General features: G+C 33.3%; 8 protein-coding genes across 8 annotated transcripts; 1 reads left to right on the top strand and 7 right to left on the bottom strand.

The window, feature by feature from the left end:
* Positions 1-661: 661 nt before the first annotated feature.
* Positions 662-4,159, bottom strand: ELE39_000364 (pyridine nucleotide NAD(P) transhydrogenase alpha plus beta subunits; the record flags this gene model as incomplete). The annotated part of the gene is made up of 1 exon (XM_067343388.1): positions 662-4,159. One exon carries the CDS (start codon positions 4,157-4,159, stop codon positions 662-664), a length of 3,498 nt encoding a protein of 1,165 aa, XP_067201322.1.
* A 686-nt stretch (positions 4,160-4,845) lies between these two features.
* Positions 4,846-7,038, bottom strand: ELE39_000353 (uncharacterized protein; the record flags this gene model as incomplete). The annotated part of the gene is made up of 1 exon (XM_067343377.1): positions 4,846-7,038. One exon carries the CDS (start codon positions 7,036-7,038, stop codon positions 4,846-4,848), a length of 2,193 nt encoding a protein of 730 aa, XP_067201311.1.
* Positions 7,039-7,421: 383 nt separating this feature from the next.
* On the bottom strand, positions 7,422-8,182 carry ELE39_000342 (uncharacterized protein; the record flags this gene model as incomplete). Its single annotated transcript, XM_067343366.1, has 4 exons — positions 7,422-7,496; positions 7,674-7,772; positions 7,849-7,892; positions 8,041-8,182. The coding sequence occupies 4 exons, from the start codon at positions 8,180-8,182 to the stop codon at positions 7,422-7,424; spliced, it is 360 nt and encodes a 119-aa protein (XP_067201300.1).
* A 623-nt stretch (positions 8,183-8,805) lies between these two features.
* ELE39_000331 (uncharacterized protein) lies at positions 8,806-9,300 on the bottom strand (the record flags this gene model as incomplete). Its single annotated transcript, XM_067343355.1, has 1 exon — positions 8,806-9,300. The coding sequence occupies one exon, from the start codon at positions 9,298-9,300 to the stop codon at positions 8,806-8,808; it is 495 nt and encodes a 164-aa protein (XP_067201289.1).
* A 580-nt stretch (positions 9,301-9,880) lies between these two features.
* On the bottom strand, positions 9,881-14,860 carry ELE39_000320 (transcription regulatory SNF3; the record flags this gene model as incomplete). The annotated part of the gene is made up of 1 exon (XM_067343344.1): positions 9,881-14,860. One exon carries the CDS (start codon positions 14,858-14,860, stop codon positions 9,881-9,883), a length of 4,980 nt encoding a protein of 1,659 aa, XP_067201278.1.
* Positions 14,861-15,237: 377 nt separating this feature from the next.
* On the bottom strand, positions 15,238-16,029 carry ELE39_000288 (AN1-type zinc finger 1-like; the record flags this gene model as incomplete). The annotated part of the gene is made up of 1 exon (XM_067343312.1): positions 15,238-16,029. One exon carries the CDS (start codon positions 16,027-16,029, stop codon positions 15,238-15,240), a length of 792 nt encoding a protein of 263 aa, XP_067201246.1.
* Positions 16,030-16,776: 747 nt separating this feature from the next.
* On the top strand, positions 16,777-17,640 carry ELE39_000177 (uncharacterized protein; the record flags this gene model as incomplete). The annotated part of the gene is made up of 1 exon (XM_067343201.1): positions 16,777-17,640. One exon carries the CDS (start codon positions 16,777-16,779, stop codon positions 17,638-17,640), a length of 864 nt encoding a protein of 287 aa, XP_067201135.1.
* Positions 17,641-17,783: 143 nt separating this feature from the next.
* Positions 17,784-20,978, bottom strand: ELE39_000066 (putative coiled coil; the record flags this gene model as incomplete). The annotated part of the gene is made up of 1 exon (XM_067343410.1): positions 17,784-20,978. One exon carries the CDS (start codon positions 20,976-20,978, stop codon positions 17,784-17,786), a length of 3,195 nt encoding a protein of 1,064 aa, XP_067201024.1.
* Positions 20,979-21,248: the final 270 nt, after the last annotated feature.

Raw genomic sequence — 21,248 nt, 5'->3', positions numbered from 1 at the left:
TCTCATTTTGCTTGCTGGAAATTTTCATTCGGCATTACTAAATTTGTTTAGTACTAAGAATTAATATTCTGCCAATACTAAATTAATTTTCTCTTTAAAATTTGGAATTCTTTCGCTGATTTTAGGTATTTTCTTTATTACATAACAATCGAGATTTCTATTGTGTTAGTTCATGCAGGAGTTTCTAATTTTAATGAACAAAAGTATTTGAAGTTAAACGAGAGAAGAAGGGGTGTTTATTTAGGTTATAACAAAATCCTTAGGACGATAGTGGTACTAATAATAGAGGTTTCTCTCTACTAATTCTATCTTAGTAATGAAATAGCCTTAAATTTGAAATTTTATCAAACTAAACCAATGTTTATTGTGATATCATCTCAAAACAGATATTTTTAATTCTATTTGTATTAAGTCTCCATCTAGTTTTTTCATTTGGAAAGATCTTTGACCCTGATACCACCTTTATTATAGATGAGGCTTAAGCTTTACTAACAAGCACAAATGGTTGATGGATTATGTCACTTCCGATACCTTTAATGAATAACATACGCCGGCTAAGTGAATTTATACGGTAATATTTTGAAAAAAAAAATAATTCATGTAAATCTGTGGGTAAAAACTCTCAATTTATTTCAGAGTTAAAGTAACTTATCTTGAATTACTATATAATTGATGTATGTCTTGTTCCTTGAACCTCCTCTCCTGTACAAGATCCAACTTGGTTATCGGTGAACATGTATAACATTCTAGTGGTAACGTAGAATCCTCCGATTATGTTAATGGAGCTGAGTAACATTGCTAAGAACAAGAGGAAGGAGTAGACTTGGAAGTCAGTGAATAATATGACTGGGCCACATTGCAACATTGCTCCTATAATGATGATTCCAGACAATGCATTAGTTACAGACATTAATGGAGTATGTAAGGAAGGAGTAACATTCCATATACAGTAATAGCCAACAATAACAGAAAGTGAAAATACAAGAATGTTACCCAAGGTATTGTGATCAATAACATATCCAAGTCCAATTGAAATAAGAGCGGAGAATAATACCAAGAATCCAAAGAAGATGTTGGAGTAGATCATTCTTTTCATGATTGCTGAGAATGAACTGGAAGATGTCTCCGACGATGGTGAATTGGAAGAGGTAAAAGAATTTGAACTTTCACTTTTTGGAGGGGGAGGCCTTTTATCGACTGGAATATATGTAACTTTTTCGTTAATTGTAACAACCATTTCCTTCAATAAACTATCTTCCATATCAACGGAAAAGTGTTCTGCTCCCCCAAGCTCTTCCAGCATGTGTACAACATTCATACTAAAGAGCTCAGAAGCCTGAGATGGCATAGTCGATGGTAGATTTGTAAGTCCAATGATAGTAACTCCGCTCTTTTCGTCGAGATAGACTTGGTCTTTCTTAGTGATTTCACAATTCCCACCCCATCCAGAAGCTGTATCGGCCATTTCTGCTGCCATATCGACAATAACGCTTCCAGATTTCATAGAATTGACCATTTCTCTGGTGATAATTTTTGGAGAAGGCTTTCCTGGAATTAATGCTGTTGTAATGACAACGTCACAACTCTTAATCATCTTTGAATAGAGTTTGCTTTGCGCTTTTAGGTACTCTGGACTCATTACTTTGGCATATCCAGATCCAGAGTCACCTTCCTCCTTAATGTCAACAGTAACAAACTTGGCTCCCAAGCTCTCAACTTCCTCTCTGGTTGCAGTCCTTGTGTCACTTGCAAAAACATCGGCTCCGAGGTTCTTTGCAGTAGCAATGGCTTGTAATCCCGCTACACCAGCTCCAATTACAAATACTCTAGCAGCATCCACTCTTCCAGCAGCAGTAATGGAAGATTTTGATAACTTGGGAAGGTGAACAAAAGCCTCAATTACAGCTCTATAACCAGCCAGATTGCTCATACTACTTCTAATGTCAAGCTTCTGTGCTCTTGTAGTTCTTGGAACTTCGTCTAAAGCTATAGTAGTAACTCCCTTATTAGCTAAAGACTCAAGTAATGATGGATTTTGTGCTGGCCATATGTAGCTAACCAAAGTTTGGCCGGATTTCATTTGCGAGACTTCTTCGTCCGTTGGCTTCTGTACCTTAACAATTACATCAGAACGGCTTACAACGTCTTGGCGAGTAGCCATAATGGTACAGGACGCGTCTTCGTACATTTGATCATCAAATTTGCTTTTCTTTCCAGCTCCACTTTCAACAAGGACTCTAAACCCAAGCTTGCGAAGCTTCTTGACAAAGTTCGGAGCAATAGCAACCAACTTTTCGTTGGGAAGATCCTCCTTTAAGACTCCAATAGTCATAGTAGGAGTAGGATACTCTTCTTTGTCTTCCTGTCTTACTGTTGTACCTTCAATAGTTTCTTGGTCATCACTCAAGCTGTTCTTCTTTTGTTCTGGAGATATGGACATGATATTTTGTAGGATGTTAATCATAGATTCCTTTGCATTCCCGAAAATCATTTCGACATTTCTCATAAAGAAGAGTGGATTGTCAATAGCTGCATATCCTTTCCCCAGACTTCTCTTTGAAACAATAACTTTAGAGGCTCTCCAAACTTCTATGACTGGCATTCCATTAATTTTGGAGTCTTTTTCAAGTGCTAGCGGATTTACTGTATCATTTGCTCCAATAACCAAAACAATATCAAAACTTTCCATATGAGGATTTACGTCCTCCATTTCCTTGACAATAGAGTAGGGAACATCAGCCTCTGCAAGAAGCACATTCATATGACCTGGCATTCTGCCAGCAACAGGATGTATGGCAAATTCGACGTGAACATCTCTTAGTCTAAGAGCATTCACTATTGAAGCTACATCTTGTTGAGATCTTGAAACAGCCATACCGTAACCGGGCACTATAAGTACCTTTTTTGCAGACAAGAGGTCTCTAGCTACTTTCATTGCATTGGTTTGATTTACATCCGATTGATCTCCAAGTGCCTGAGCTTCATTAGAGTCACCACTGCCTTCCCATCCTCCAAGCATTACATTCATAAGTGATCTGTTCATTCCTATGCACATAATGTGAGAAAGGATTGCACCAGATGAGCCAATTAGAGCTCCACAAATAATGAGTATTTTGGAGTTAATGAGGAATCCTGTGAATGAAGTGGCCCAACCTGAATACGAGTTAAGCATGGAGATTGCGACCGGCATATCAGCTCCTCCAATAGAAGCCACCAAATGTATTCCCAACAACATTGAGAGGAGACTGTTTCCGTACATCAAATAAGTTCTGTTTGCATAGTCTGTGATAACAATAAAGACAGATCCCAAAGCTACTAGACCTGCCACCATGAGTGCATTTAAGAAATGACGTCCAGGTAACTTGAGAGCTCCTGAAGGAAATATCTCATGTAACTTTCCTGCTGCAACAATACTACCAGTGAAGGTAATCGCTGATATTGACTCTCCAATAAACATCTCAACTGCATGTGCATATGAAAAGTCTTCTTCAGATGACTGGAGTGGTGTCGATAAGCCTTCAAAAAACGAATCAACTGCATGTGTAGCTGAAAAGTCTACTTCGGATGAGTTAAATGGTGTCCATAAGTTTGCAAAAGAAATCAACATTGCTGCCAAACCCACAAATGAGTGAAATAGGGCAACTAATTGAGGTATATTAACCATTGAGACGCAGTGAGATATTGGAACTCCAATGACAATTGCGAGAGCGAATGGCACGATGAACATAATCCAATTCATTGCAAAGGTTGGGGCTAGAAAAGTTGCTGCTATTGCACATGTAATCCCAACGATTCCCAAAAAATTTCCTCTCTTTGCAGTTTCTTGAGTTGATAACCCTCTTAGACATAATACGAAGCATATTGAGCTGAATACCTCAAGCGAAACACTCAAGGTTGATAAAGAATTGACGTTATTGAAAAAAGCTTCGATGTAAGAAAAATACTTTTCAAGATACTCCTTGCTTGGCTCAAATGCTGGGACCAGTATATTTGACTCCCTATTAGTGCTGGGGATACCTCTTAAGTTATTCGAAGTCTTCAGCCTTATTGGAACGTCTTCACAGCCAACATTCCCCAGCACGAGGAATAGCGCTAGACATATCGCCAATATGAATGAAGTCGAACTTTTCAACTTCCACGCATTTTTTCTTTTAGACATTATTCACTCCTTTAGAGTGGTAAATCCTCTCTTCTTTTTTGCTAATTACAACACAAGCTTCTTTGCATTAAATTATTAGCTTTATTGATTACCACAACCTTGTCCAATTTAGTATATATTTATATTTCAAGATATATTCCAAGCCTCTCACCCTGTTCAACCTTTTATTTAATATAAATATATAAATGAACTTTTTATATGCAAAAATTCAAACTTTGATTTAAGTTAATTTTTCTTTTTATCCCAATCTCACTATACATTTTTCAAGCATGCAGTTGCAATGTTTTTATTGCATAAAAAATATTATTTATGCATATACCGGCGAGACTTTTGACACGTGTCGGGCGGCAGCTTTAGGCGGGCTTGCTTTGCATGAAAAAATTGTATTAGGTATAGTAAGAAAGGCAGAAACAGGTTTGGGCGGGCACAATCTGAACAGGATTGCATGCGTGCATGCGCAAAGTATTGCACTCTTGGGGGATAAGCATTTGGAAATTTTCAGAGGGGATGTGTACTGTATGCTGAGAGTAGCATGAGTTGCGAACTGATAGCAAGTAACAGATCTAGTGAGAATTTGCAGTAGTAGTAGTAGTAGTAGTAGTAGATTTACTATTAGTGTGGAAAAAGGAGTCAAAAGGTAAGATGATTAGAATAAGTAGTATAATTTATTTGAATAGGGGAAAAAGCTATACTAGGTTGCCGCGAAAAAAACCGAGTAGCTTTTTGAAACTATTAATGAAAAACCTTTCTAGAAAGGAGTTAAAATAAAAATAACAATTGTTATCAGTTCCATTAGTTCTTACTTTCTTTTTTATTTTCTTAATTATAAGCGAGTTAGAATCCCTAGCTTTGGTAGATTCTGGAATATGCCTCTCATCATTCTTATTTAAAGCCTTTGTAAATGACGAGGTATAGTATTCTTTCGTGTTATTCATATATGTCAGCTCTCTAATGCATCCTTGGCTAGTGTTTTTCCTCGGTCTTCCTCTCCTACCTGTTGGAGAAGATATAGAAAATGGAGGGGAATTTGAGGGATTTAGAGAAAATGGGATTACTATATTAGTAGACCCAGATGGTCTAAGTCTAGTTACTCTTTTTGGTGCCCCCGACTGCTTTTTACTAACGTCTATAAGCACTTTTCTTCTAGTTTTAGACCCGGCTAATAACTTTCCGTATTCTCGGTTATGTCTTTCCTTCGGGTCTGTTTGTTCCTCATTAATACTCAAATTACAACAATAATAATTCACCCCTACATTAAAATACTCATTATTGTAGCTTATTAGCGGAAAAATAAGCCTATTTTGCGCTTGTAATCCAATGTATTCAAACAAACTATCAAGAATTTCAACATAAACAGAAAATAATCCTCCAATCTCAACTAAAATAAACTTCTCCCTCCAATTCACAACAAATATTACCCTGTTCTCATCTCTCAAAATCTCATTGCCATTTATGTCTGTCAATACTATTCCGTCCTGTATGGCCATCTTATCTTGCATGCAATTCTTTTCCTTAGAAATTACAGCTGGCGCCGGCACCATGTTTTTTGATATATTTTCAGTTATAAAATCAACCTTGGATGATTTCAAGATTGAACGGCAATGGAAGAGTTTGTCAGCTTGATTTTTGTTAGAGTTCTCACAAAGAAACGAGGATAGATTGAATGCAAAAGGATGGAATTTTTGATCGGTTTTAATCAAAAATCCTAGAAAAAGATGCCAGGTCTTGACTAAATCATTGAAATTTCCAGGACACCTAAATTTACCTTGACTCATTATCTCGAGTACATATGAAAAACAGCCATCGGTATTAAGGTTATCATATATAACAAGGTGTTTATTAAGTGTGGGAAGCTGAGAGTCATTTGATAGGCCGTTTAATATAATAAATTCAGGTTTTTTAATAGTATTAGAAGTAATCAATGCATTATTGACAAAGTATTTACTCCTAGATAGATTTGATGAGTTTAAAACGGGGCGCTGGATTCTATTATAAACACTTCTAGCAGAATCTGAGAGGAAGTTAAAACGAATAATTTGCATAACTTGTTTTAAGTTATCGCAATAATAGCCATTAAAATTTTTTAATATAAAATATAATATTAAGTCTTCATTGGAGATGACAATATTTTCAGAATTTAGTAAACTGATCCACTTGGATTGGTTTGGCTGACTAATTATTTCATTCATATTTAGTGAATGCTGTAAGAGAATATTAAAATGATTTTTTATTTTTTTCATAGAAATATCCAAAATTCTAATAAGCATATTATCCAGATTCTCTTCTAGAATGACTTTTTCTTTCAAATCTGAAAAATAACATATTAAATTAAAGATTTGAATAAGTTCATCTTTATTAATATTATGAAAAAGATCTTCAACATTTACTTCCAAATATAATAATAGCTTCGAAAGATCCTCAATTAGAGTCTTTATTTCACTTATTTCAGAAAGTAAGATGGATGATTCCAAAATATATATAATATGAATCTTCAATATTGAAAATATTAATTCTTCTAGTTTGTATGAGTTATACATCTTATTAATTGATAGCTCATTTTCCTTAATATATTGAAAAATCACCCGCAGTTCTGAGCTCTGAAGGTAACCAAGATCCTTAATATTCATTTCAAAGATATTTTCTGCCAAATATTTAACAAATTCCAAATACTTTATTCGAATCTTATTGCTCTTTTGGCCTCTAATATGTTTATTAACCAGATCTGAGCTCTTTGTTGTGTGCTTATTCCTTCTTACTGATAGCTTATCAAACTGAATATCATTATAGTTAAGCTTTTTATAAACTCTAAAAACCAACCCCACATCTAAAGGGTGCAAGCTTCCAAAAAATGATCTCAATTCCCTCTTACTAATTGTCATGATTGCTTATCTAAAATTCCTGTATATTATTCTATTTGCATTATTAATAAAATCATAATGAGTTTTTGCATTATGAGTCGTAGCGTAAACGTTATTATTTGACTTGTTATCCTTTTTGGAGAGTTATCTCCAGTCAAAACTATTAAAATAAAACTTAAGCTAGCACCTTAACTTAGAAGCTACTCCAAAAACTTCTTTTTTTGTGAGCATCATTCAGTCCAATTAATCACCTATTTATTCTTTATTCTACTCTTCTATTATTATTTTTTTTCCGGGGTCAAAAACTTAAAATAGAATTTTAGACAAAAAAGTGGGCGCGCGCGGCAATTCCAATTTGACAATAATTTACGTAAATACTAAGAAAATTATCAAGAGCATGAAAATTAATGAAATGAGATTAAAACATCGTTTTCAGTAATGCTTTCCTTCTCTTCTTTAAGAAATTTAAAATAGACAGCCTAAAATGAGCAATTATTTATTTTTGTGAGGAAGGGTGTTAGGATAATATTATATTGATATTCTGTTCATTGTAATCAAATACGAATACAATTACATGCAAAAAAAAATTTGCATGAAAGGGCGGCATTATAATAAAATGCACGCAATATTAATAATTTGATTTTTTGGAAACTTACTTTTTTATGAACTCTGTGATTACTTAAAGTAACTTCTAATATTGCAATATTGTCTAAAATCTCACTTTTTATTGGCAAAATTTCATTTATTTTTTTAATCTAAGTTTGAATCATGTTGCACAAATATATTAATTATGTTAAATTATATATATAAGTTACTTAAGAAATTACTTACAATAATTTCATGATTAGAGTAAGAGCAGTTTTCTCTAGGTAAATCTATTTAGTGTATCATTCACAAATGTTCCATAAATGTTTATTTTGAGTATTTAATAGCATATTCATCAAGTATTTTTTTAAAGACATGGCAAAAACATTAATATAATAATTAATACTGTTATGAACCATTTTGCTCAATCTAACGTACCTATACTTTGACAAATTCCTGCGGCATCCAAAATTAATTTAACTTGTGCAATTTCTGGAATTAATGCCGGTTCTTGTGGCAACTCGTCTAATTTGTGATTTAAAGGAATCCTTAACTCTCCATGAATATTAGTAAACTCCATCTTAACTTCAATATTCTACTACTTTGATTGAATTCTTGCTTTTTTAACTCTCCCTCCTCAAAATTTCCTAAACTGCACTTTGAATTGAATAAACTCATTAAATTAAAATGTACACAAAAGTCAAAAGGCGCCAATAGCAAAATGCATGTAAACACCGTTATAGAAAAAAAATAAACACGTGTGAAAAAATGTGGGAAAATCAATAAGAAATGAATGAATTGAAATTTGAGATGAGATTAAGAGTCAGAAAGTGGTGAATTGTCTTTATAAAGGACGATTAATTATATTTCCTCAATACTAGCCTTTGAAACGATAAAGTTTTTGACAAATAATGGAGACTTTGAAACTATAGAGCGAATATGTTTATTTTGTCTATATAAGCTTGCAATATTCCTGAGTGGAATCAATTTTGTTAGGTAAAATTAACTTGTTCTTTTTGTTATTTATTTTTATGATGATCAACCAATCAGGCTGATTGGTTATTCAAGAAGCTAATAAAACCTACCTCTGAATTTGGATCTTTAAATGGGCCAAATAATCATTTCTACTTCTTTCTGATATAACTATCTTAAAGAAGTGAGTTAAAATGTCTTCATCATTACTTTTGTCCCAAACAATATGCGCTAATTTCTATGTATTTTGTTTAAATTGTTATTACTAATAGTAAACCAAAAATCAAAACTTACTGAGTCCTCATATGGGTATGAAAATGCAAATAATAATGGTAATATACAGACTGTGGAGATTATATATGGAAATATGAGAGACCTAAAAGAAATATTGAAGGAAGTTTTAATGCTTATTATGGCTTTAATTAATGTAACCAAAATTAATTTTACTGGAAATAATGAATCCATGCTAAATATGTATGGGTATTTATTACTTGCTTGATAAAACAACCACCAATCTAAAAGCTGTAGAACTATTTCTACCTTAATGCTAATAATTCCAAATAACCCAAATAATAATTCCAATAAAGCCAAAATTATGTAGGAGTCTTTAAGAAGTTTTCTAATATCTTCTATAGGTGCATTCTCATAATATTGAATATATCCTGCCATAATTAGTCCAGTAAGGACTATTGTGAACATTGCCACCAGTACAACTGTTTCAAACATTTTCGCTTTCTTTTTAACTCCTTATTACAGAAGTATTCTAAATCCTATAATCTAAATACTAAATAATAAATCACTTCTTTTTTTTTTTAAATTAAAAAAAAAGAATTAATTTTATTAATTCTTAACCTTACTAATTATTCCTGGTCTAAGGGAAATACAAGAATTAGGAAATATTTCTTGCTATCTGTTCCCTATCCCACTCCTACTGTTCACTAGGTATTATGTGTATATACACACATATAATTTATACTTTTTTAATAGTTTAATCATATACTTTAGAAATATCAACATTGTAACATTTTTTCCTAATTTTCATTATTTATCCCTTCCCTAAGGTGAAAATTCTCTTTTCTCTTAAAAAAATTACTCACTTGGGTCAAACCACTCCCATTTTTGGCGCCTGAATACGTAAGTTATTAAGTGGATGCATGCATGCATTATTAAAATCGAATGCCAAAGCTTTCAATAAGTGTTTTTTTAATATAGATAACATGTAATATATTATGTGGGACGCAGATATCCATGCAAAATTACAATAAATGTGACAGAGTTACCCATGTACTTGTGTCTTATAATACGTTTATTTTTTTCCAGTCTTCTCAACTTGAATATTATTGTCATCATCATTTTCCTCCTCGTCTTCCTCCTCATCATCATTCTCTTCTTCTTCTTCTTCTTCCTCCTCCTCCTCTTCGTCACCAACGTCTGGGACCAACATGTGTTTTCTGTTCAAATCAGTTTCGGAGACAGAATTTAAGCCGTCCAAAAGTTGCTTAGCTTCGTGATCCCTAATATGACCTTCAGGAAGTTTGTATGTATAGAATGCAACAGCAACTCTCTTCCTAACCTCCATCATAATCGTGTTTGTAAGATGAAGAGCTGAGTAATATAGAAAGTGACTGACTCCATTATAAGTCTTAGCATTAGATGCCAGGCGCTCTAGATACTTTTCCAATTTGTGTAAAGATGTAAACTCTTTCTTTTTCGCAAACTGTCGAATATGTTGCAAGCAAACAGGTTTTGAAATTATCTGATAATAGTCTGGGAAAATGGTTTGTGATGGAAGAGTTATATAAGCTTCGTATTCAGGGATCTTCATTGCCATATCACAAGCCTGTAAAATAGCATCATTTAACGACTCCTTTCTGTATTCTATCTCCTCAGGAGTGATCTGTTCTTCAGTTAAGTCCTCCAAATCATTAATATTAGTTGTAATTGAAGAAATAATACCACCTTCAAGTTCTTTCCCTGCTTGGAAGTCACTCTCACTTGTATCTTTAGAGACCTTACTAGTGTCCATGATATTCGTGAATTCAAATGTCGATTTCCTACTTCTTGCAAAATCTCTATCAGATCTTTCTCCCAAGCTCACAACGGAGTCCATTTCCTCCAACTCTTCATCCTTCATCTCCACATCATCGTTGGATCCTTCTGTATTCAATGATCTTCTATTATTAAAGACATTTGAGGAAGTCCTTGTATTCCTTCCTGCCCTATATGTTCCCTCAGAACAACTAACTTCACCTCTTTTATCAATATTATTACTAATTAAGCCAGCATTCCCTAAGCTGAGCATTTTTCTCCAACTCTTATTTTTAGGATGCACCACCCAAGGATCTCCAAATGTATAACAAAGCTTCCAAAGCTCCTCAGCCTTTTGAGGATTTTCTATAGTTGCTCTAGAAATCTTAGCATGTTTCTTCCATTCAAATAAACAAGGAGGCAGAGTAGCATCCATAATAAGTCCTGGAATATGGCACATCTTTCTCATTCTATCAACTCGCTCAAAGATTTCCAAATCACGATCTGATCTTGCTAAAATCCTATTTAAACGATCAGAGTCATAATAACAGCTTACTACTTCTTTTTGTCTTTGCTTTCTCAGGATCTCCTGAATCTTTTCTTTTCTCTTTTGTTCTAAATCATCACCATCATAAAGATCATGATACATTCCAGATTTGATAATTAATGCATCCTTATCCAGTTTTATTCCTGCTGTTGTCATAATTCTCTCCTCAACAGTATCTGGTGTTACAAAGCGTAAAGTCAAAACCTCCTTCTTTTGCCCAATTCTATGTGCTCTACTTTGCGCCTGTTCATCATTCTGAGGATTCCAGTCTGAATCAAATAGAATTACTGTATCTGCTGATTGAAGATTAATACCAAATCCACCGGCCTTTGTGGACAATAAAAAAACAAAATAAGGACTATTTTCAGCATTAAATAGTTTAAGACTTTCTTGTCTGTCTTCAGATAAAGTTGTACCATCCAATCTTAAAAACGGCATATTCCTTAAAGATAAAAATACCTCTAAAAGTGTTAATAGTTTAGTCATCTGGCTAAATATTAGTACTCTATGTCCTGCTGCTCTCAATTTCGGCAATATACTGTCCAACATGACAAATTTACCACATACTCTAACAATACTCTCATCTGAAGGATACTGAATCTCTGTTGAAAATAAAAAGGGATGATTACATACTTTTCTTAGTTGCATTAATACATTTGGTCCAGAATTCTCGTTGCTCTCAAGCTCTTTATAAAGATACTGCTGTAAGCCACTTAAAGGGCACCAAAGTATCTCCTCTAATTTAGGAGGTACTTCATTAGCAACTTGAATCTTTTCCCTTCTTAACAGAAAAGGTCTCAAAACCTTATGTAATCTATCAACAATTAAAAGCTGCTCTTCTTCGCTAATATCCAATGGAACAATTCCATTATCTGAACTTCCTCCTGCTTTCCCTGAAGACTTTATAGAAGATAAGGGCTCATTAAACCATTGCTGAAAAGTTTCAGAAGAATTGAAAATACTTGGCATTAAGTAATTTAACAAGGCCCAAACCTCTTGTAAATCATTTTGAAGAGGGGTACCGGTTAAAGCAAGTCTGTGTTTTGCTCTAAATCCATTATTCAATATCTGTACAAGTTTGCTCTTTGGATTTTTTAAACGATGAGCTTCATCTACTATAATGTATTCCCAGTCAAACTTTCGTAAATAGTGTTTATCTTTCATGATGAATGCATCAGTTGTCAATAAAACATGGAACTTGGCCTCTCCTGTCATATATTTTGAGCGTATCTGTTTTCTAGTTTCTTTATTTCCTTCATAAATAACTTTAACAAAATCGGGTAACCATCTGTTAAACTCATTTTCCCAATTACCATGCAAAGTAGATAAAGGAGCAATAATTAAATGAGGTCCTCTATTACCTTTATTCTCATATATATGTGCCAAAACGCTTACAGTCTGAACAGTTTTTCCCAATCCCATAGCATCAGCCAGAATACCATTTAGATTATTGTTATATAAAGAAACTAACCATTCTAAACCTTTCATTTGATATTCTCTTAGTTGTCCTCCCTTCAAACACTCTGGTTGCTTTGTTATATGTTCCTGTATCATATGGGTAACTTGGAAATATCTCTCTTTTGCTCTAATTAAAGGCGCAGAGCGTCTCTTCTTTGTACTCTTTGAACAACATGTATCAGACTTACAATCGCACTTACAAATAGATACTGAGCATGTACAATTAGAAGAATCACATCCACAAACTCTTTTATTTTTGTCTTCTGTTGTTTTACTTTCATTTAAGTCTATTATATTGTCTGAATTTCTCTGTGCATATACCAACTTCATAGCCTCCTGATGATTCTCATCGGGAGGTTTCCCGGAGCAGCCACATTTACTACACATATGCTTATCTTGTTTGTATCCATGATCTTTTCCTATCTCATCTTGGCCATTCTTTCCAGTTCCAGCTTTCTCTTCTTCTTCTTCCTCCTCTTCTTCACCTTCTTGGTTTTCCTCTAGGTGAAGCTCATCAAAATCAACTGCTGAACCTGCTTGCTTTCTATGCTCCATAACTAGAGCCCCAAGCTTATTCATATAATCTTCAGTCTGATGAACCAGCTCCAATAGTCTCTCATTCTTAGCTTCATGTAATAACCTCAAATATGCTTCCTCATCCTGAGCCTTCAAAGCGTTCAATCTTGCTCTTTGCATTTGTTGTTCCAAATTTTGATCCCTTCTCTCTTTATTCGTTGAATGCCTCAACACATGAGAACACACTCTTCGAATACTTCTCTGGTTTTCACGATGAACGTCTTGAAATCTTTTCGAATGTTTCAAAATTTCTGAAATAAATTGTCTCCTTTGCCTTTTAATATCATCCACAACTTTGATATGTTTCAAACCATCCATTCTAGCTTGATAGAGAGCTTTATTTTTTCTTGCATCCCTTGCTGTCACAAACTTTAATTGAGGTAAGGGTGGATCCATTTCTTCCATATATCTGGAAACTATTACTTGATTCCTAATAAAATGCTGGAAATTAAGTAACTTTGAAATTCTATGAATCAATAAAAAATCCTTATCTTGTGTCTCAGGCTTGGACTCTGTATTTAACGATGTGTTGGTTCCTATTTGAGTATTTTTATTTATATTATTACTATTTTTATCCACACTCTGACCCTTATGGCCTTCAATACTTACACCTTCCATTTCAGACTCAGAAACACTTTCATCTCTCATTACCTCCGATTTAGTCAGGTTATCATCAATGACCATTTTGGAATTATTTACTAAAGGTTTTGTTACTTGTTTAGCATTTTCTCCTCCCGAATTAGATGACGATAAAGGATTTGAAACTTCGGTGCTAATATTACCACTACTACCCATACTTTTATTCATCAAGAGAGCCATCCTATTCTGCTCAACCTTTCTATTATAATCAATCCATTGATTTGGATTTCTAGCTATAATAGAAGATCCTTGTCTGGATAATGGAACTTTGTAGTGAAATGAACTAGAATCTCGAATAACTGAATTAATAAAGTTCCAGTCTGGCTGAAATCCTTCTATTTCAAGAGAATTAATATTATTTCCCATATTGCTCTCCTCTTTAGAAGAATTTGGTTTACTAATTTGTACAAGCAATCCACCTCCTTGGCCTTCAAGCCTTTGTCTCTTATTGCCAAGAGTTTTATCACCGCCAAGGCTCTTTTCTAATATATCTTCACTCAAAGGTACATCAGTTGTTAAAAAATGTTTGTAAGCTTTTAATTGATTTTCAAGAATATCAATATCATCATCTGAAAATAACACACTTGGGTCCACCAACTCACATTGTTGTTTCTTTATCCACTGAAAAATTAATAACAGAATTCGAACCCTTTTGTCCTGAATGGACAAATTTGATTTGCTAACATCATATAATATTTTTGAAATCTCCGGATACCATGCATGAGTAAATGTGGTATTGCCACTCAAACAACTCTGCTTTCCACTAGTTGCATCCTTTATAAGTTCCATGGAGGGCTTTGCCACGTATCCGACCCCATTCACTCCCATTCCTGTCCCCACCCCTCCGGCTCCTCCACCACCATCACCCCCTCCTCCTCCTCCAACCATCGCCCCACCACTAACGGTACCTTCTTTCTGACTCGCAATCATTCCTCCACTTACCCCTGACTGCATAATATGACCACTACCTAATGGAGGATTCTGGGAGCCTATTCCATAAATTTCATTATTCATAATCCTATTACTTCCTTCACTCATCAAAGTTTCCGCTCCCTTTAAAGGACTTTTTTTTCTTCTTCCTCTTCCTGTTACAGTCTTTGTTTTCCTACATCTATTGCTCTGGCGGGCTCAATTCCTGCCTGGTTGGCGCCACGCCTCATGGCGCCATGTCTTTACTTTTATTTTTTGCATGTTATTTTTCTTTTACAAGAAACAAACTAATATGCAATGGTGGGTTTAAAATGAAATAAAATGATATTGTTTTAGATCCTGGGTTTGGACTGAACTTGACTTTAGAATTGTTCTGGGAGGGTTGTGCCGTATTTAGACGGAGGAATGGGTTGAGTTTGCTTAGGGTGAAATTTTTAAGTCAGGCATTCTAATTCAAGCACAAAGGTGGTGATGTCTAGTCACTATCAGACAAACCCGTAATCAAGCAGCAAAGACTCTCCATCAGAAACACATCTTCTTAACTCTACACTTATCTCCAGGACTTTTTTTTCTGGTATTTCTTTCCCGTGAATGTCCATACTTTTAAACAAAACCAACCCGGAAAAGTTAGCTTTACAATTTCCATGTAATACTCTTAATTTCTCTGAAATGTAGTCCAGGTTCCATCCAACTGTCTTCTCTCCATTTAACCAAATACATATTGGCAACTCCTTATTTACGTATTTTAAACACTCCACATCTCTACTTACATATAGAGCTACAGCAATTCTGTTTCTCACTGGAATACTTGAATTCCCAATACTTTTTGATTTTATCATTATTTTTCTCAAAATCTTGCTCGAATTGCTCTCCTCAGGAAGTTTTGATCCACTCAACATCTCTCCTCCTGAATACCTCCTTTTCAAATACAGGGCACTCTTACTTGTTATAACTCTATTCTTTCCCACACACATGTGCTCAGATTCGTAAATATGCTCCGAGCATAATATTTTATTGCACTTTCTACATGTTATCCCAACCTTAAAGCATCTCTCCATTGTACAATTCACAGAAACCTTTTCTTTCTCTCCAAATCCTCTCTCAGAGTTATCATTCTGTACTAAATCCTTGCACTCATTATCACATATATGTTTTCCAGAGTCCACATGCTCTATACAGAATTTCTTTCCGCATTTGAAACATTCAAAAGGCAAAAACTGAATTTCACTACATTCTATATTACTACACCTAGCACCAAGTTCCTCAACTTCAACCATTCTGGCTTTTCTTCTTTTCTTTTATTCAATTATATTCTCAAAAATTTCAATAGGAAAATTATCATTTATCCTCTTATTTTCCTTGAAAAGAAGAAGAAAAAAAATAATAATCCACGATTTTTTTCTCTCCTTTAAATCTATATATAATGTAAAATTATTTCCACTTTTGAAAGACTGACTGATTTTTTTTAAATTCACACCGTTATTTGCATGCAAAGCCTACTTGCATTTATATTACGTGGCAAATTTTTTTAAATTTAATGCATGCAACTACTAATTATTATATTTCTTATTTGGCGCCTATGCGCCAACTTCTCATTATATCAAATTATACCTTTAATGGATATAAAGAAAATGTAATTATAGTCAAATTGGTAAAATTGAAATGAATACAAAACAAGAAGAAAAAAAAGAAATTATTAATTGGAAACTTAAAATTTAAGTTGAAATATTTAAATTATCAAGTTTTTCAGATCAAATATCATAGATTAGAAGTTTAACGCCCTTAAAAATATTGATTTATTTTCAATCCTCTCCTAATCTATCTTATCTTGGAGATACTATTTATTCCAAGCCAAAATCAGCAAAAAAAACTATTATATGATATACTCGAAGCCGTGAAAAACAAAACTCTTTTTTCTTTTAATTAATATAATTTCAAGTTATATTATATACAAATACAAATATATAAATATATTTAAATGCAAGTTATAAAAACATATTTGAATTAGTATAACAACCATATAAATGTACTATCAAAAAGCCAAACACCCATTTGGAGGATTCAGCAAGTTTTATTTGGCAATCGTCACTTTTATTGTTGTGACTCTGTGGATATCATCACTTTTTAGTGCTAACTGGCAAAATTACGTATATGAAACTAGAAATTTGGGATATATTGATTTCAGCTTATCTCTTAGAGGATTCACTATTAGATCAAGATGTAATAGAACCAAATATATGTGGTCGCCAACCTTTGATAAATACTCTCAGAATAATGCATCAAGAAATATCATTTCCGCAATTAGTCTTGAAGAATTTGTATGTAGTAGACTTAATTATTTTAATGGAAGAACTTTTGGGGAAGCTGTCGCTGCTATATGCTCCATTGATAAATACCAATTTCCAAATGCCCAGGCTGCATGTTATAACTTTAGAATGCTTAATATTGGTTCATTAACGATGATTGCAGGAATCACTGGTTGTCTTGTATGTGTAGTCTTTGGATTTATTACATTTATCCTTTCTTATAGGAATTTATCTATTCCACTTACTTATGCTTATACCACCTTATTTGGATGCTCAAATCTTATTGCAATGATTACTTTACCTATATATTATGTAAATGCTGGAGGATCTTGGATTGCTATTAATTCGTTTTTCAGTCTAGTACATTTTGGATACCCCCAATTTATATTCAAATCGCCATCCGTATCTGATATTCAATTCTTTTGGGGATATTCGCTTGCTATTCTTGCTTTTTTGACTTCCATTTTATTACCATTATTTGGATGTTACTTTGCCTCGATAGCAAGTGCTTACCATGAAAAGATTGAGGAAGAATCTAAAGAATATCAGAAATTTATTCAAAAATATAACAATATTCACTGACCGTATCCAAATCTAAATATACTTTTATATTCAATCTTAATATGTATATCAAATGGATTACATATATAATTAATTATTTATATTAATAATTTGAATATTTGTCTTGATTTATTTACCTACTTGATCTCTGTATTCTATTATTATTAATTATGAGTATGATGATGATGGTGATGTTGTTGTTTTTGTTGTTGTTGTTGATGATGATGGTGACTATGATCTTTGTGGTTACTATTTATATTGCTTTTATGTTGTTTCTCCTTAAGATGCTTAATATTAGAACTTGCCTTTATTATACTATTTTGGATTTCCAATATTCTCCTCTCTATATTATCCCTGTTTTCTTTTTCCTTTGTATTCTTTAACCAGTTATCTTTTGGCAATGCTGCCAACTCCGCCTCAAGTTGTACCTTCTCAACATTTAATAATAATATCTGTTTCTCATAATTATCAATCATTCTTATTGTATCATTAATACTTGGTGAATTTTTATCATTAGCATCAACCGGCTCACCATGATCTTTTTTCTTTTCTTTTTCTGATAAAAACTCTGGTCCATCCTCAATATTATCTTTCTTTAATATAATATCGTCTTCATATGGTTCTTTCTCATTCATACTTGAAATACTTTCGGGAATCACCGGAATAATTTTGTCTTCATTTTCTAATACATTCTTAATCTTTCCTTCCAGTCTTTTTGGTAATATTGCTGGCACTGAATGATCATCTTCGTCAATTACAAAAGGTCTTGGAGTTACTATTTGTACTCCTTTTTTAAAAATTTCCTGATTCTTTTCCTCCTGAATTAAAATCTTTGTATTTTCATCCTTATCACGATTTAAATCAGGACATGAGTTAAACAATTTAGGAATAACAACTTTTTCATTAATATTACCTTTTTCCAAAATTGGCATTGAATTTGTCTTTAATTCGTCCTTATCAGGTTGATGGCCTTTTGGTGATAACTTTTCAAATTTATTTAAATTTGAATTGTATTTAAAAGACTTTGGAGATTGAGCATTTTTATTCGTATTCTTGAATTTATTATTCAAACTTTTTGGAGATGATGAATGTAAAGGAGAAAGTGATGACGACTTTTTCTCAAGATTTGTAGTATTGCCAACCGATTTTGGAGATAATGATAATCTTGATATAGTATTGCTTTGATGGTGATCTATAGACAATCTATTCATCATATATGACATTTTCTTTGGAGAAAATGGGCTTTCAATACCTTTCCAAGCTTTTGAAACCTCCAATTGTAACTCATCCTTATTCTTACCTTTACCACTATTACTAATATTATTTAAATACTCTTCTTCTAATACTTTAATACTCATCCTGGAGTTTTCTTTAGCATTCAAAACCATTAGTATATGTCCAATAGTAGAATTATATTCAGCATCAGGTATTAACGGAATGATTGTTTGCTTAATTAACTTTTTCAATTTTTGGTTTTCCAGAGTAAAATCTAACAACTGGTTTTTCATTTCATGTACGGATTCTTCTGAAGTCTTATACTTCTTTTCTAATATCTTATAGTCTGCTGATAATATATCTCTTTCCTCCTTCAATGCAGAAACTTCACCAATTAATCCAGCATTAGATTCTTGAAGCTGCTCCAAAACCCTCTCAGTAGCTGACAAAGTCTTATATTTTTCTTTCATATCTCTTCCTTCAATGTCAAGCTTCTTATTAGTATCCTGTAGTTCTACCAAGGCAGCATTCAAATTCTCCTCATTCTTCTTGGATACAGTATACTCTGAAAGTAGAGCAGTATATTTTTGATAGAGTTTATTATACTCTCTTGAAAGAGAATCATTATCTTCTTGTAACTTTGAACATCTTTCAACAACTTCGTGATTTCTTTTTTCTAGATTATCAACATTCAACATTAAGCTAGTATTATTAAGCTCCATCTTTCTGTATCTCTCTTTATCTTGCTCAATCAAATTAATAAAAGAATTCTTTTCAATCATTAAAGTTTCATTTTGCTTACTCAAAATCTCATAATCTATTTTATACTTATATAAATTCCCGTACTCTTCATTCCAATGAGTTTCCATTTCAGTGAACTTATTCTTTAACATTTCCTTTTCATCTTTAAGTAATCCAAAATCCCTTTTCAAGATTTCATAATCTTGGTTCAACAACAAAAGCTTTGTATCTTTGTACTCAACTTGCTTTTGAAGTTCTTCACTTCTGATTCTATACTGTTGTTCCTTATTTTGAGTTTCCAAAATTAACATTTTTTGAGAAGATTCAATTACCTCCAAGGACTGAATTCTCTTCAATAAAAGATCTCTTTCGTTCTGCTCGTACTGTTGGGATGCCATCATTAATTGAGCCTGGTTACTGCTTGGCAATCTAGATAAGAAGCTATTGCTCACAGCCAGACCATTTTTTTGATCTTCCAACTCCTGATTTCCTTCGTCTTCGTCCCCGCCTTCATTATCATCATCCAAAGAAGACTGGTCCAGGTAATACTTGATTTTTTCATCGCCTTTAGTATAGTGATTCTTCTTATACTTATTTATTTGATTTCTATATTCATTTTCTGAACCTTCTAAGGAAGAGGATGAGGAAGAAGAAGAGGAGAGTGAATAAGATGGAGATATTGACTTGAATTTAGAATTTGGCTTGGATAGCTTTTTATTTTGATATAGAATTGTCTGTTTCCTCACGTCTTGTGAACAATTCTTCTTCGAGTTCTGCCTGATAGAGCCTGAATTCACTTTCTTATTATTTTTTTTTGACGCTCCAGTAATCAGAGATGTTGTATTCTTTTTAGGTGACTTTATTATATCCCCCTTTATCTCACTCAAATCCACTGTTAAATACTTTTTTCCACTTTTTAAATCCTCACTACCATACTTTCTTGAAAACACAGCAAATCCATTATCATTAATTCCAACATCAACCAAATCCCTTCTTTTTCCCTTTATTCGTCCAATTTTCTCCTGATTTTTCTCCTTAAAACTTTTTACTTTTGCATTCTTCCTCCCATTCGCATCACCATTCTCACTCCCAGTGTATTCGTTAACTTCATACTCGCTCTTGCATTCAACATCATAGCTGTATGGTTGATGGGTGCCACCTATTAATTTGCTTTTTGTAAGCTTGGAATTTCTTGTTTGAAAATGCTCTCTCTTATTACTCCATCGGCCTTTTCTATTCTCCTTAGTTTCATTTACCTCCAAATGGTAATTCTCTAAAAAATCCTTCACATATTCATTCTTGTATAACAAACTCGTTTCCTCCCTTAATTTAGCTAATTCTGACTCAAACTCAACAAAACCATCTATTTTTTTATTGTTCGGATCATCATAGTTGAATTGCATCACATTAGTCTTTCTCTGTTGTACTCTTTGTCAAAATTTTAAATAATTATTTATTTAAAATATATTATTTTTTTTTTTTTAATAATCTGCCCTCTAATTTCTTATCTGCTCTTTTGCATGCCTTGCCTACCGTCACCTTTATTATTAATTTACATGCATTCCATAGTTGCGCGCCGTCCACATGGCAGTGGCGCCTTTATATAAAATAATATTATGGTAATAAACTGCAAGGGGTAAATTGAAGATTATTAATAGCGCAATGTGGGGGGG

Source organism: Cryptosporidium sp. chipmunk genotype I (assembly GCF_004936735.1).
Source record: "Cryptosporidium sp. chipmunk genotype I strain 37763 chromosome Unknown contig_10, whole genome shotgun sequence".
Lineage (NCBI taxonomy): Eukaryota > Apicomplexa > Conoidasida > Eucoccidiorida > Cryptosporidiidae > Cryptosporidium > Cryptosporidium sp. chipmunk genotype I.
Note: the sequence above shows the minus strand (reverse complement) of the source record. Positions and strands in the feature narration are given on the sequence as shown.